At 40.4% G+C, this 16,280-nt stretch overlaps 2 protein-coding genes and 1 long non-coding RNA gene across 3 annotated transcripts; 2 read left to right on the top strand and 1 right to left on the bottom strand.

Moving 5' to 3' along the window:
• The first annotated feature begins 3,332 nt into the window (after positions 1-3,332).
• On the top strand, positions 3,333-7,364 carry LOC137937760 (mannan endo-1,4-beta-mannosidase 2-like). Its single transcript, XM_068782960.1, has 5 exons — positions 3,333-4,397; positions 5,205-5,402; positions 5,517-5,639; positions 6,121-6,332; positions 6,649-7,364. The coding sequence occupies exons 1-5, from the start codon at positions 4,044-4,046 to the stop codon at positions 7,043-7,045; spliced, it is 1,284 nt and encodes a 427-aa protein (XP_068639061.1). The 5' UTR covers positions 3,333-4,043; the 3' UTR covers positions 7,046-7,364.
• Positions 7,365-7,910: 546 nt separating this feature from the next.
• On the bottom strand, positions 7,911-8,779 carry LOC137937844 (uncharacterized). The gene is made up of 3 exons (XR_011109676.1): positions 8,670-8,779; positions 8,313-8,360; positions 7,911-8,192 (listed from the first exon to the last, which is right to left on the bottom strand). It is a non-coding gene; the product is annotated as an uncharacterized lncRNA (long non-coding RNA).
• A 1,210-nt stretch (positions 8,780-9,989) lies between these two features.
• Positions 9,990-14,007, top strand: LOC137955637 (large ribosomal subunit protein bL21m-like). Its single transcript, XM_068802671.1, is given in 6 exon segments — positions 9,990-10,455; positions 10,553-10,633; positions 13,210-13,311; positions 13,428-13,466; positions 13,469-13,504; positions 13,586-14,007. Coding segments are annotated over 6 exon segments (786 nt in total). The 5' UTR covers positions 9,990-9,999; the 3' UTR covers positions 13,658-14,007.
• Positions 14,008-16,280: the final 2,273 nt, after the last annotated feature.

Raw genomic sequence — 16,280 nt, 5'->3', positions numbered from 1 at the left:
ATTAAGAATTTGTACTTGAAGGATTCGTATCGACTTTTGGGAACTGTTGTCCATTGTAAAGCTTCTTCTGGACACCTTACTGCTGGAAACTTTATTCAGTTATAGATTGCGTCTGTTGTATCTCTGATTGTTCTTTCTTTGCACTAGCAGGCGTAAAACTTCACTAGACTAAGGTGGTTTTTGAAGCTGCATCAGCCATGGCGTTTCTAATTCGAGTGAGACAATGGGCATTGGATTAACCGTTCACTCTGATTACTACCGAAAACGCCCACCTTTTCTTTGACCACTAGGACATTTTATGGCCCAACAGCGCACTTAACGCCACAAAAGTTGGGGGTGTAGTTGTGACAGAAATGGCATCAAATGAGTGCAGATTTACTGTCATCCAATACAATGACGCTACTTTGAGGCTCATGATTTCTAATAAATTCGTTCGTTTGGGTTTTTCTTCTGACCTTGTAAAACAAAGGTTTGGTCCCTCTTGTCGATGAACTTCCTGTTTGGTTGGGTCAAGTAAGGCGAGTTAACAACCGGTTTACATGCAGCGTTTGGGACTATTGTTTCTCTCATAGAAAGCAATATGTGGTAAATTCCGTTAACTGATTGCCTCCTCTCATAAGGGGGGAGGGGGGGTGAGGATTCTACGTGCCATTTGTGTCTACAATACGAGCAGGGGTGGCCTCATGTTAAATCAAACTCGAACTTGTATATGTTCAAGTTTGGTTTGATTTGAGTGTTTCGAATTCAAGCTCAAGTTTGAGTTCAGCCTCGAGCATAAAATTGGAATTGAGTTTCAACTTTTGTTTAAAATTATAAAAAAAAAATTATAAACATAAATAAGGAGAATATTGTGATGAATTTAGTACAGCTTTCGCGGAGGTGTCGAAGATTTTGTAATGGAGCATACTAATTTATAATAACCAACTTAATAGACCTAAAAGAAAGAGCAAACACCTCCATCTATAGTGTTTATTCCATTAGTAAACAACAACATTAGAGGTTGAAGGACCCAAAGGGCTAAACGATCGATCGTCTTTGAGGTTTGAGGTAAATAAGAACAACTATCAACCAACTAAAGAGGAAATTGATAAGAGTAGTTAGAGTAAAGGGTATTTTAAAAAAAAATCAATACTAATGATTCAACTCACGAGATTGGAAAATCTCAACCTTAGTTTGTTATATTTAACAAGTCTTATTTCAAGTTTGAGCTCGAGCAAAACTCAACTAAAAATTAAATTGAGAGGAGTTTTTTTTCAAATCAAGATTGAACGATTTGGTTTGGTACCACCACTACATACCAGAAGGTAAGCGGACCCAATAAGGGTTATCTGACCAGTCTTTTTTAAGTATCCGAGTCCATTTTCGAGTCTGGAATCAGAGCACCATGCTGATGGAATACCCGGAAGATTGCTCCTAACCAAACCACTGGCCTTAAAAACTGCTGTATCTTTAATTTGGGTGAGACTGAATATTTGCAACCATCTCTTCTTTTAAAAGTAAAAGTTAGGTGTTTGATGTGTCCTCTGTTGAAGTGGTAAACTCTTTGGTACTCTTTGGTACTAGGTATCATCGCTGTTTGACCCGGAGATCCTCTGAACTTGTCATTCATATTCGTTAGGAATTCTTCCAATTTTCTTAAGCGTCTCTTGACAAAGATGGCCTTCATTAAAAAGGTCAATCATGGCGGTTCTATGATTTCTTTTCACTTGCTCAACAAGGGAGTCGAAGGAGACAGCAGCAAGCTACATATTCCTGTCACTACATTCTCTCCTTACCTTGCAAGGCATAATACACTTCTGTAAGATGATCTGCCATCTACCTGGAGTTTCTCGTCGCTTTTGCTACTCTGTCACCACCTCTCGACTCGCGGACTCGATTCATATCGATTTTGATTCGTTTTCATTAGAAATCGAATAACGTTATCATCATTTACCCCGTTTAGCGTGGGCTACGTTGATCTGATCCGATCTGACTGCTCAGTTGCAGAGTCAACGTGCACCTCACATGAAACACTAGCCTTTTTTGGCCTTTGGGGAATATCAGAGATAGGAGAGAGAGGAAAGAGACGGACTTTAGACGTTTTAAAAATTGCAGTGAGAGAGACGGCTGCTGGTATTGTCTTAGTAGAGACGAGACATGCCAATATCAACTAGGCTGAGGTGCAGAGGGGTCGGTCGAGTTGGACACAGCCAAGCATCCCATGCCAGGCAGATAAAATCACTCAAGCCATGCACTCTGTTCGTAGTTTCAAGAAGAACATGTTATTATTATATAAAAATATTGAGGTAGATGTAATCAAGCAAAACGTCTAATTTTCTGATGATCAAAGCGTATCCAAGAGATACTGTTCCGGATTGCAAATTGAAGAATTCCGAGATCATGGATAGTTGCAGGTTTGGCACGATAAGAGTTAACAGAGGCACTTGTGAAATTGTTAAAGTTTGATGGTGGCTGTGGTATGCTCCATGGTCATCACATCGCCACTGTTAGTTCGGTCGCCAGACTTCATTTAACTTTCTTAACAAGGTCGAGAAGGTAACCGGTCGTCTTCCCTCATAATTAAGATCATTATTCTTTTTAATTTTTAATTTGGAACATTAGATAAGAAACTGTATGATTCAGTCCATGTGCCAGCATCAATTATTGTTGATGATTTCGGACTTGTAGCTCAAAATCTTTACCGATGTGGAAAGCTCTTCTTTATTTTTCTTTTGTCTCATCCAAGTTTCCTTTCCGTTTTAGGCCCAGAACATAATTTACGTCTAATGCGATCGAAGTTCTATCTCCACCGACTGTATCGTCGATGTCCCACCATCCTTCGTGTACAGTTAGCTGCCATTGCATTCTGAATACTGAATCTAATTACTCCACTTGCTGGTAGAAAAGCTCAAAATGGGACCCAGAATTCATAATCACTTCTGAGATATCCAATAGTTTAAAACTAATGATCTTGGCAAGGAGAGCAGTCTTCGAAAGTGGAATACGGTTTGTTCGGGCTTCAGAGCGCGTTAACAGAAGTCCTGTAAATTAATTTTATGGTATAGAATAAAGAGCAGAGCAGTCCAAGACGACTTGTTCAACGACCGGTACTCTTTACTTTTAATTCCAAAGATTTTTAGTGTTGCGTATTAAATGTAAGCAAGAAAGAAAGAAATTACTCGTGTAAGGAAGCACAAAATTTCTCATCTATCAGTCTATCCCCGATTAATTATCCTTCGGAAATATAATTCAAAGTACGCAAGAAAGAAATCGGTGATAAATAAATGAAGTCTGGCAGGTAATGGCCAGTTCGACCCAGTTTGATACCAACATTTCACCAGTCACATCCTCGATAATTGCTGGTGGGTATTTCCCCCCTCCCCATATGTTTTACCTCCCTGTGTCGTTCCTCTCGCCAACTCAACGGATGCTTTGAAAAAGAAAACCTTCACTTTAAATATGTCCGAAACTCGATAGCTTCCTCAAACTGATCCCTCGCTTGCCGTCCCTGTCGCTCCTAGATCCTAACTCTTTTAAGTTTGGTGTCTAATCTGCTTGTGCTCTAAATCCAGCCTGGCCTCTGGATTCTGGTGTTTGGTGCTCTGTATAGTTAATCAGAGGCTGAATCTTGGGGGCGGGGCGTTTTCCGTGCATTTAAGGTTCTACAGGCACTGTCGTCTCGTTCTCATTAAAGGGATCTCAAATCTTGGACCTGACAGAAGTTGTCTGAGCTGCATTTTGGCTCATTGGGTGATACTCCTGTAAGCAAGGTAAGTTGTTCATCAGGGTACAGAAGCTTGAGTGTCTGAAGAAACTTGTGCTTGTTTGCTCTCTGCCCGTAGGCCCCAAGAACTGGTAGTAAAGACAGTTTGCTTGTCTTGGTGAACCTCGAGGATCTGGAACACCAAGATCAGTTCTGGTGTCCTTGACGGATCTTTTTCAGTTCAGGGTTGAAGGACACGGATCTTTTTCATGGTTGAAGACTGAAAAAGTCTAAAATCCAATCTGAGTTTGATTGTCGTGGCTCGGGGAGCTCGTCTTCTGACCATATTTAAGCTAAGAAAATGGTGTTAGGCAATGGGCTTCTGTACCCTCTGCTTGGTTTTGCATCCTGCGTTGCCTTCATTTACATGTCCATAGGTGACCTGAGGTTCCACTTTCGAGGACCTAAGACGGATTTCATCAAGAGGAACGAGACTCAGTTTTATGTGGACGGAAAGCCGTTTTACGTGAATGGGTGGAACTCTTATTGGCTAATGGATCAAGCGGTCGAGGAGTTCAGCAGGCCTAGAGTGAGAGCAATGTTGCAGGCAGGTGCAAAGATGGGACTCTCTGTTTGTAGGACTTGGGCTTTCAACGATGGAGCCTACAATGCCCTTCAGGTGTCTCCCGGTCGGTTCAATGAGCGCGTCTTCCAGGTACGAAGTTTCGTTCTTTTTATCTTCTGAGCCATCGATCGACAACATGAAAATTATTTTCATCTCTAATTTTTTTTTCTTGAAATGGGGATTGCCATAGTAATTATTTGCAGAAAGTATGGGGAGACAGAATTGTGTAAGGAAAACGGTAATCGAAATATTTTTATGTGAAAATTGAGATTTTGTCAAGATGAATCCAAGTATAGATCATTTATTCGCGTCCTTCTGTTGAATGAAAAGCATGCTGCTCTGTTTCAACAAGTACTTTGTCACTGCTCCTTCTCCTGGAAATTTTTTTCCCCGAAAGGTGTTCAAAACCAAGCACAAGTCCTGCTTTTCATAATCTTATATTTGGGCATGGGGAAAATTTTGTTATGATACGACTCTTAGCTTGTATTGATCTTGCTTTGAAATGATCTTTTGAAATAATTCTCTATGTTTATTACTTCTTTCGGATGTGTAGATGCGTTATGCAATACACTCAAAATACTGCAAAGAATTTTTTTCTTCTTATCTTTCCTGTAAACCTCTAATCTCCTTGCTAAGGATCAAAATACCGCAAAGAATTTCTTCTTATCTTTCCTATGAACATTTAATCTCCTTGTTAAGGATGTATACACTCTTTTATACATGATGAGTATATAAGAGGAGCTAACTTGGTCAATTGATCAACTATAAGAGTTCTGGTTACTCTTACTCTTGCGAGCTGAAACCCAATTACACTTCCCTTTTCCAAAGTTAAAAAATTCTCAGAATTTCAGCACTGAACCAGTTTGAGACATTCTTATATTCCTAACTGAAATGCAGGCACTGGATAGAGTTATTGCAGAAGCAAAACAAAGTGGGATCAGACTCATTTTCAGCCTAGTCAATAACCTGCAACCATTTGGTGGGAAGACTCAGTATGTTAAGTGGGCATGGGAGGAGGGTGTTGGACTAAGCTCTTCTAATGACTCTTTCTTCTTTGACCCATCGATCCGTAGTTATTTCAAGACTTTCCTGCAGGTGGTTTCTTCTCTCGATTACTTACGGTGACTTGTTATTTGTATGAGATTGCTGACAATGCTTAATTTCTCAAAATCCTGACTGATTTTATAACAACTGATTGTTTCTTTGTAGGCTATACTGACTAGGAAAAACTCTATCACGGGGATTGAATATAGAGATGATCCCACCATCTTTGCATGGGAGTTGATGAATGAACCCCGTTGTATGTCTGACCCTTCTGGAGACACTCTCCATGTAAGTGCTCCTCCTGTCTGTTTTATGCAACATATTGAATTTAACCATTGATTTATATTTCATCGAAATTTTAAATTGTTATTTACACAAAAATGAGTTACATTATTGGTATGATAGCACATGAGGCAATTTGTCAAATACTAGCCTGCTGTGTAAGGTCATTATAGTGAAGTGATGCGGGTATAGGCTTCATTAGACAAGAACAGACTTTAAGCGTATTAGACATGTTGGAAATATCCAGCTTCCCCATCAGGGATTATTTTGCAGGTGCACATCTACTATTGCGTATTGACAATCCTTCTATTCAGCACTTGTAGTATCATAAGATATGGAACTGTTTAAGATATGTTAGGGTTGCATCAATTTCTTTTCTTTTCTTTTCCATAGAAATCTCTTTTGGTGAAAGAACTGATACATTCATCATGTTGTATACAAGTAGCTGCTGTTTGCTTATTTCTTCAATGTTTTTGAAGGAGTGCAGGATTGGATTGAAGAAATGTCTAGATTTGTGAAAGCCATTGACAAAAACCATCTAGTGACTGTTGGCCTGGAAGGATTCTATGGATCGACAAGCCCGGAAAAGCTGAATGTGAATCCAGCAGATTGGGCTAGTGTCTTGGGATCAGATTTCATACGCAACTCCAAAATTTCTACACTTGATTTTGCCTCTGTCCACATCTACCCAGATCATTGGTGAGGCTTTGATAGTGTCAACTGATTCTGTTGTTTTTTCGTGTTGTCTTGTAAAACTGGAACTCTTTTTGCTTAAGATATACAAAGTTGAAAAGTGCCTCAGCCCTCTGAAGACTCTGACCGCGGGAATAATAACCTCGGAAATTCTGACAAGTGACTGAAATTTTTTAGTCAATGAGTGCTTTATGAACTGACTTGCTTGGTCTTCAAATTGCAAGAAACCATTAGGGTTGAAAAACAAGAAATCGTTCTGTATGATATCTTTACCTATAGTCATATTTATTCAGCAGGAAGTTAACTGCTACTCTTTTTGCAGGATTTTGGATGAAGGAATTGATGGTAAACTGAAATTCATCTCCAAATGGGTCCATTCTCACATCAAGGACGGGGATGAAGTGCTGAAGAAGCCTGTCCTGTTCACAGAATTTGGGCTTTCTAACAAGAACAAGAACTTCAAACTGTCTCACAGAGATGAAGCTTATAAAATAGTTTTTGATATCATATATGAATCAGCAAGGAGGCAAAGATCCGGTGCAGGGGCCTTAGCTTGGCAGTTCATGGTTGCAGGCATGGAAGAGTACGGTGACGACTTTAGTATAGTTCCTTGGGAAAGGGAAGAAACATTTAAACTGATTACTCAACAGTCATGTAGATTGGCGTCCCTTCGGCAAGGGAAGGACCCATCGAAGCAGACCATGGAAGAAATGTGCTAGAGAAGTTTCAGAGCTCCATGCCACCTCCTTTAGACCAAGCATTCATTGAGAGGGGAAATGATATTTTTTGTGATGGGTTCTGCATTGCTTTTTGTTGTGAGAAAGGCTGGTTTCCCTCATGTGCCCATTATAGTCTTTGCCTTTGGGCTTCAATTCAAAGCCTTTCCACGAGATATAAATATGGTCGAAAGGAATGATTGAATGATGTAAAGAAGGATGGTGTTGTGATGAGGACTCGAGAGCTTGAAAAAACCGAAGAGGGTATTATTGTACACGTTCTTTCTTTTTGTTTTTTGACTGAGCGCCTTCATTTGGTTTATATGACAACATCATTCTTCGAAAAGAGAAGCCTCTTAATCATTTAATTGGCAGGGCCAACAGAACCTTGGATTTGTGATTTGGCCAGTTGTCTCGTAATTTGAGCGAGTCGACTCGCCACTGGAATGGAAGTGTGGTAAAATTGTTGCTCGTCTTGTGGGCAATTTCTCCCTCCTCAGTAGTCAGTCCAGGCCTAAGAACTCGGGCAATCTGATGCTATTCGTCCAATTTTACTCGAAAATCATGAAAAGAATTGAGCCTCTTCCTTGTCCTTTTTTTTTTTTCTTTTTTTGGTCAAATAGAGGAACAGAGGGTTCTCCGTGTGGGTGCAGAAAGAGGAGCTCCTCTCTGCGTCTCGACAGAGGTCCCTCTGTTCTTAATTTAATCCTACCGGTCCGAGCGCCTGTAAAGTGATACCGGCCACTTCTAAAAAGATTTGATGGCTCGTCCGGTGGATTTTAAGACATTAATCGGAGTTCACCACATAAAAAATGAGCAACTCAAATGAGAGAGAATTTAACTGTTTTCCAGAACTAAAACGAAGTACTTAATAGAAATTAAAAGTTCATTAAGAACAAACTTAGTGACGATTAATAGAAAGCAACTGAGGAAAAGCCAAGCATGGCCATCCCCTACACAGAAACAACGAAGTTTCACAAACACACGCGAACAAGCTTATTCACCACTAACATACCACCACTAGTAACATGTATTTTCCTTGATGGAGCTTCATTGGCCACAGGTGCAGTTCACACAACTGCAGCTGGCCCCGCACTTGCATTTACCATCGTGCTCGGCGGCCGGTGCCACCTCCACGGCGTCGTAGTAACTGCAACAAACAGTTAGAAAACTGTCTCAGAATGAATTCAGTATCGGTGGCTGAAGCCGGCCGATATATACGAACTACGAACCAACTCATATATATTAGGAAGACGAAACAACAGAATACCTCTTTTCGGTCTCGATGATCTCGATACCGTAGGAGTTACCCTTCTTCCTGCAATCAACGCCATGAAAAGAATTAGGTAACCTGGTGTGTGATTGGATCAAATTACTCTTTTGCTTCATCCCTTAGTTCCATGGGCTATGGAGCTAGCTTATCGATCTTTATTTCGCAGCATCTTTAATGGCGGTTCGTCTTAGAGGCGACAATACAGTCTCAAGTCTCAACCGGGCCTGCTGAAGCTGAACCCTGGAGAGCTTGGTTCAAGTTTGCCATTCAAGCTAGCAAGAGGCAGGAACATATACGAATTGCTGACTACTCAACGGAGAAGGTTAGAATTCGAATTAGATTAGTAGTACTTACACGCACTGGCTCTTGTCAGCGCAGTCGCAGTTGCCGCAGGTCGACATGGTAAACAATCAGGGAGAGAGATGCAGGAAATCGATCGAAAGCAAGCTCGCCAGTACTCAGAACTCTCTATGGAAAATCTGCTCACGCTCTCCATTTTATAGACGGCATGGGGTATTGGAGTGGGGTCCAGGCCACTCAAGTCCGGCACACGCCTCTTGAGTAATCTGCCAAAGGAATCTCAATAATGGAGGGAGAGGGTCTTTCGTAGCCTCTGCTGTCAATTCCTCTCCCACTATCAGAGATGATCGACGGTTAGCACAGAGCTCCAGTCCTACACGCATGCGTATGCACCATGCAAGTTGCTTTTCTCCTGTAAGTTCATCATTTTTTTTAAGGATGGTGATTGATCTTTAAGGGTAAATCTCTCATTAAAGAAAGCTTCTGATTTTATTTGATTTTGTTTTGGATGGTCCTTGTTCGTTCTTCGTTTCATTGGTTCTTTCTACGGTCCTACCATCTCAAATCAAAGAGGAATCAGTAACAAAAAAAATTAAAAAGAATGAAAGTAGGATAACTGCAATGCTTTTGTCACTGCTGCTCAATGTTTGATATCTTCTTCCTTCTGAAAATTCTGGGTATGGGACAGAAATAGAATACGGGGACAACAGCGCCAGAGAATCTAGACTTTTGATGGGCTGAAGCAAAGAAGGATTTGGTTTCTGCGATAGACATGACTGGCCAAGAAATTTCGACTGGACACTAGAAATCCCATTTAAATTTTGTTGTTTCTCTGTTAGGGATAAGGAGAGCCTTGTCTGTTTCCTCTATGGGTGGCGCTTCTTCGCGTCACCTTCGTTACCACTTTTCGCTGGCCTTCGACCACTTGGCACGTCTAAGTCAATCCTCAAGTTGCAGATTGATAGACATCCAACGAATCGACTAGGGAAACGCTTTCCTACTTCCTCCATATCCAGACGTGTAGCGGTGTAGGAACAAGAGAGAGCTGACAGTTTTAAACCGTTAAGATGAGCAGCAGAAGACGGGAGAACACCTCTCTTGCTTTAAACCCATTTGTGTCATCCATTGATGCGTCTCATATGCAGAGCTCCCCGTCCAAGTCACTTTCATGGACTCATGCTACTTATCCCAAGTATGAAGCCCAGTTTTCTGCTCATGTTCTTGGGCCAAACAGTAATTGATCGGGCCCATTTATCATATCGAAGGCCTCGGTAAGTCTCCGAGTTCCGAAACCGAAGCCCGATTCAGGTTGAGCGCCCATACCCTGACAAAACCCTCGAAATTTCGCTTCCCCCTCCCATCGCTCGCGTTTTCTTGTATAGCCATGGCGCATCGGCGATGCCTCCATGCATTAGGCCGACATTGGTCGCTTCTTGGCTCTCTATCAACTACTCCAAAGCTCCATTCCTCGTCTCTCAACGCTCTCTACTCTACGGATCTTGTTCATCTCGATTTTCCTTCTTCAACCTCGCAGGATGCCTTCCAGCTCCACTTCCACTCCCTGCATCGCATTCGATCAGAAACAGTTCGATTCTTCTCTTCTCAAACAAAAGACTCTGACGAGGAAGAGGACGAGGACGATGAGGAGGACGATGAGGAAGAAGATGAAAGCGAAGAAGAAGATAATGAAAATGAGCAGGGAAACAGGGATACAAGCAGGACAAAATCACCGGAGGATAAGGAGCAGGAAGCAGAAGCAATCGGGTATAAGGTTATCGGACGTTTTGATCCGTCAGAACGGCTGTTTAAGAAATGGGAGCCTGTTTTCGCCGTTGTGCAGGTGACTGCTGCTCTGAATTCATTCATCTGTGGTCTTTGGAACTTTAGTGCTTTTGGTCCTTACAACGCAACAAAACTTGTTCGTGTTGGTTGTTCAGATTGGCTCTCATCAATTCAAGGTTACAAATGGAGACGCAATTTACACGGAGAAGCTCAAGTACTGTGACGTCAACGACAAGGTATCCCTTGTAAAAACATCGTTATTTTCTTCGAAAGTTTTATTTACGTGAAGTACACAAGTTTCGCCTTGTTTATGGAAGGTTGGTTGGGCCTTTCAAGCTTAAAAAGTTAACGATAAGCCATAAACATGAGGAACACCAATTTTCGAAAAAAAAAAAAAAAAAGCCAAAGAGAGGGGGTGGGTTTCTACTCCAAGTCGAACCTAAGAGTGATCCGCTGGGACTTGTTATTGGGAAGGGTCCGAAGTAGTTAAGCTCTTGTGCGTTCAGGCAGGGAGTTGAGGGAGCTCGATGTGTGAGACTAAATAAATTCTTCATGGCGTGTCTTAGTGTGGTTTGTAATGCATATGATGGACACTGTCTGAGGGAAGGTTGAAGCCCAACTTGTTCAGACATTCTATTATTTGCGACTCATTTGTGATTTTGGAATACACATTTGGTGCATTCACATAGTATACTGGTTCTGTTGCAGAGACAGCTGATCCTCGTTGATGTCTCTGTGCTCTTGCATGTTCTTTTAATAAATAATTGTAATTCAAAATCTTCTTCATGGTATCTTTGGTGGGTAGTCTCAAAATGATCATCTTTGTTGGATCAGTCTCAAGCAATTGTTTTTAGGATATTGATTATACACACACACACACACAAAAAAAAAAAAACTGGTGAGACTGAAACCCATTGAGCCAAAGGCCTAAGCCACTAGTCTCTAGCAATCTGAAACCTACTGAGGTAAATTAATCAATTTTGCCTCCTTTTTTTTTAGAGACTACTTAAGAGCCATACTCCTAGTAGTGCAAATTGTACTGCAGCTTCTCTAGCTAGGGCTGGTTGTTTCTCATCACTATCTTGTTGCAGGCACACCTTTAGGTCAATTGGTGTCATTGTTTTTCCTATCTTGGTTTGCATCTGATTGTTGCCCTTTTTTCCAATTTGGTAGTCTTCTGATTTTTTTGCTGCCTTTACTCCACAGCCACAGTGTGTAAAAAATCTCTCGAATATCAGTGTAAGAACTGGACATGGCAGCTGGTTCAACTTTAAAACTGGACCTTCAATCATTTCTGTTTCTTACAGACATAAAAGCATGGTTCTTAGAATTCTGCTAACATGGTTTGGTCAACTGATTTGGACTCAGGCTGGTTGATCCAGTTCACTTTGGTTAACTGAATTTTTATTTGCATTTGAAATTGAAATTTCAAAATTTCAAAATTTGAAGTAAGAATTTGGGAAAACTAGGGTTCAAATCCATACTATTCAAGTTAAATAAGATTCTTAACTAGGATAGTACACTTCGACCTGTGCAATAAAATGGATGAAGAGCATATTTAAAGAACTTTAAATTGTGACACTGTAGAAAAATATTTCTTGGCTATTCAATACTATGACATCACATTAATTCAAATGTTGGCTGAACATGGTGGGGCTTGGTCCACATAGGCTAATCAGTTGCTCGGTTTCAACAACTGTGCTCAGGAATATTTGCCAAGGGGGGTGATTAATTTTTGACAAAAAGATTGGCAGTTTTTGGGTCATCAGTATTTGTTCCAGGTCACTGATTCTCTGGTGGATATTTTGGTCACCCAATTGGTAGAGGATTCTGCCTCACTATGGTTCTCTGCAGGGAACATAATGTTCAAGGACAGATTCTTGTTTCCCCAGATGGCTTCTTTTGTTTAGAATGTGTGGACTCCAGCCTGATTCAATGAGCTCTATGTCGTCCAAAATTTTCACTGTATCTTGGGCCCAATGGGTTGTGAAGAAGCTCTTAGAGTCAGTTCAAATCTTAGCTGCCTTTTCGGCTCTAGACTTTTCACACTAAGAAGTTTTCTAGTGGTTGGTCCTTCTTGCTAGATTGAGAGCCTTTCTTATGCTTTCTCTCTCTCTCTTCAATGGTTGTAGACGATGACCCAAATGATCCTATGAATTCTTTTGAAACCAGGTCTTGGTTGCTTGTGTCAATTAGAAGCTTTTTGAAGGTCTAGATCTATCTTTGCTTCATAGGTGACTCGGTCATTTCTCTGTGTTTGATGTAAGTAAGAGGTGCCTAGCCAAACTTCAGTATTTCTTATTCTTTGGTTTTATATCTTCTCTCATTGTCTCTGATTTCTCTTGTACTTTTGTCCTTTTTTTTCAATATAAATTTGGCAAATATTTTAATGAATCCCATGAACCAAGCATGAAGTTCACATTCAAAAAAGAGGTTGCAGTTCAAAAAAAGGTCTCATGTTTAGCTTTTTTATGGATATGAGTTCTGTGACTATTGGAGGATTTTATGGGGAGCCAAAGCAGATCAGGGCAGATGAGATGGTGGTAGGTGGGAAGCTTCTCCGGTAGGTTTCAAGATTCATTTTGTAGTGTTTATTTGTAAAGCTTGGGAGAGGCTGGTTGGCAAAAATATCGGACGGGTTTTATTGGATATTTTAGGTATTCTTAGAAAAGCTTAGGTTGCTTTTATGGGAAGGTTGCTGCGTCAACTCTGATGGTGCTAGTCTTTTTTTCTTTTCTATACTTCTAGTTGTTTACTTTTCCAGCTTTCATTCTATCAGTTGAGGTTTTCTTTTTGGTTTACTTTTCTGCAGTTGATTTTGAACAAGGTTCTTATGCTCGGTTCAAAGATTCAAAGTGTCATTGGCAGGCCAATTTTACCAGATGCAGCCGTCCATGCAGTAGTTGAAGAACATGTAAGAGATAACCTTTCTTGTTTGTTCATTTTCTTGGAGAGTTATCCTTGGTTTTTTCTATCCTAATACTGTTCTCTGGGCACTATCTGCAATTGACATGAAATAAAATATCACAGGCATTAGATGCTAAGGTCATTATATTCAAGAAAAAGAGGGGAGAAAGAACTATCGCAGAACCAAGGGGCACAGACAGGTACTTGGATGCAAAAATTCAGACAAATCATCTAGTTATTTGACCACTTTATAGTTATCTGATGTTAATGATATGTTTCAGGGGCTGACTAGGCTGAGGATAACTGACATTCAAGGAGCAGAAAAGACACAAAAGGCAATAGTTACTGCGTAGGAGCTTTATTTGGATCTAACTAAAATGTAATGCCTTTTTTCACCCTTAAATTATTTTTTGTGGTGCTCGAAAAGCTAAATTTGCCAGTCGTTTTCATTGTGCAACTACACTAAGGTGACCACCACTACAGACCAGGAGACCCGGTGACCCGTGTGTGATGAACAAAGAATATCACGAAGCAGTTAAAAAAATGGTGTACCTGCAGTGATGTTCATCTTTGGGCTACTATTACCCGAGAAGAAACTGTTGAGGGACAGATGAATGGTTCTCTTACTCTATAAAGTTGGAATTTTTGCTGAATGCCTATTCGGAATATTGTTCCTTGCAAACATCAACTTCGAGATGCAGATATATTCAACTAATCGCCACTGTTAAATCATTCTCAATGTAAAAGTTTAGGCTGGTCTCAAAATGACTAGTTACTAGGTATCTTTGCCAAAAAAGTATGGGGATCTTTGCTAACCTAAATTATTGTTGGACTTTTTATACATGCAACTCACTGCCAGACTGAGATGTGGAGCATACTCAGGTGGATTTGTTTTACCCATCAACATTAAAAGGGAAAGTGTTGAAAAGAGAAGTCTCTACCTATCGCCAAATTGGTCAACCAGAGTGTTGTACTCCATGGCATTGTCTGTGTCCAAAGTGGCTGGGTCACCTTGCATCTACTCATTCGCAAGATGCAGTTCCTGATCCAAATCACTTCCTCGTTTCATGCTTTTTTGAATCTGTGTGGCAACCTTTTAGCAATGATCCACTCCCACCTCCAAATTGACGCTTGAACCTACAAGATATTCTTTTCTTTCTTGGCCATTCATAACATACTAATACTGAAAATTAAAAGTTTGAACACCCTAAGTAGAGTCGTGGTAATTCATTAACCAATAGTCTCCCCTTTGGTTGTCCTTTTATACAAGCAAAGAATCCATGAGTACGCCATGTCTGAGCTACTCACCACAGCAATAAGAAAGAAAAGAAGATGAATAATAAAATGTCACTTGAGTGAGTGTTGCCATTCACCATTCAGTTCCATATTGTGCAATTACGATTAGAAAACAAAGTAAGTGCGAGCAGGGAGGAGAAGATAGGTATGTTCATACTCCACAGCACTTGGGCACTTTATCACAAGTCACCTCGCGGCCAAACTTTCCAAGTTTCACTTAGTTGCCTTTGGATTTCTATTATTGGATCACAACCCTCAGAAGTGCACTCGTTTATTCTGCTTTAAGCTTTTTGCTCCGTTTTCAAAGGGCCACCTTTTTTTTTTTTCCTGCTCTAAATTCAAGTCTCTATTCTCTTTGCCTTTTTTGAGTGATTTGGGAGCAGTCACTTTGGTGATGGAAATCTTATATTGGGTAATGGAAATCTTAGTCACCACAACTTTCTTCCACAACACCTTGCCTCCTCTCCCCTTTGTTTTTACCCCATTAGTTCTTCTATTATATACAAGAACAGAATACATAAATGCATTTCAGTGCTCTGCCTCGTCCGAGATCCTTGTCCGTTGGCTACCAACTTTGTTGAGCTCTGCTCCTTTAAGGAAATGGAAGATGATTGATGAAGAGAATCATCTTTAAGAACCAGTATATTTGTATTCCTGAAGGTATATACTGGGAAGATTTGGTTTAAATGGTTTTTTAAATCAGAACTATGTAGATATCAAGCTCAAAGTAGCAGAACCAAATTACCTTTTCATGTTGGTGGACAGCATTGAGAATTTCCTTTTCTGCAGTGTTGGTATCGTTTAATCTTTAATTGAGGGACATAAAATAGTGTCCCTCGTTCTCCTCCAGTTCGAGGTGTGTCTGAAGCCAAAGAAGTATCAATCAGTGCCCTTCTTCTCTCTTCCTTGTTCTCTGTAATCACCCAGACTTAGTTAAATCCCTGCACTGAAGTTTGCGAATCCATCATGTTACCCTTTTCTGCTCCAACTGAGAAGGTTACTGATGTTATCAAGTGATAGTGGTCGCCGCGTAGTGGATCCTACATTCTTTCTTTTTTGTTTCTTTGAGGAGATTTGTTAGTGGAGCAGACTATTGTTCTTCAATAGATTACTCTAGCCGCTACCAATCATGCAGCACTTGAATTTAAAGAAAACGTGGAAAAGAGTCTGTAGTGGAACAGTTTTAAATACATTGTTGATTTGTCCTAATAACTTTTCAATGAATATTAATATTTCAAGTTAGTGCTCTACGTCTCCTACCTCCAGATTGGTGCTGTGCCAGTGCAATGTCCAGAATATGAGATTTTGAAATCAACTTTCTGAATCATTTTGATTGCAAAACTATCAATAATCGTCGCAGGCTTACCGTGTGATCCTTGTGCCTTCAGAACTTCAAGTTCATGTTGTGGTGCTAACTCAGACCAGTCTTCCTCTTAGCTTGATTGATTCTGTTCAGACACACGCTTCAGTAAATTAATCAAACTCAAAGAGAGTTCAGTCCAATCAGATTTATAGGAAAATTGTTTCCGCAACAAATCATAAAAGTTTTAGGATCTGACCTGGTCTCCCTTTCGCTCGTCTTTTCTCGATTTACGATTACGAAAGTGTAGAACTTCGGGAAGATTCTCTTTAGAAGTAAGTACTTCTGAGAAGCAACCTTCTGGATTAATCGATCGCTTA

This window comes from Aristolochia californica, unplaced genomic scaffold, assembly GCF_029961685.1.
Source record: "Aristolochia californica isolate CCGP_79_NKW_82.1479 unplaced genomic scaffold, dmAriCali1.0.hap1 SCAF_1, whole genome shotgun sequence".
NCBI classification, from domain to species: Eukaryota; Viridiplantae; Streptophyta; class Magnoliopsida; order Piperales; family Aristolochiaceae; genus Aristolochia; species Aristolochia californica.
This window is presented reverse-complemented; position numbering and strand designations above follow the sequence as displayed.

Bases quoted from the DNA above. Each gene is read 5' to 3' on its own strand.
- LOC137937760 (XM_068782960.1), top strand. From the start codon at position 4,044: ATGGTGTTAGGCAATGGGCTTCTGTACCCTCTGCTTGGTTTTGCATCC. The intron at 5,640-6,120 runs GTAAGTGCTCCT...GAAGGAGTGCAG, and splicing joins CTTCTGGAGACACTCTCCAT to GATTGGATTGAAGAAATGTC. The intron at 6,333-6,648 runs GTGAGGCTTTGA...CTCTTTTTGCAG, and splicing joins CACATCTACCCAGATCATTG to GATTTTGGATGAAGGAATTG.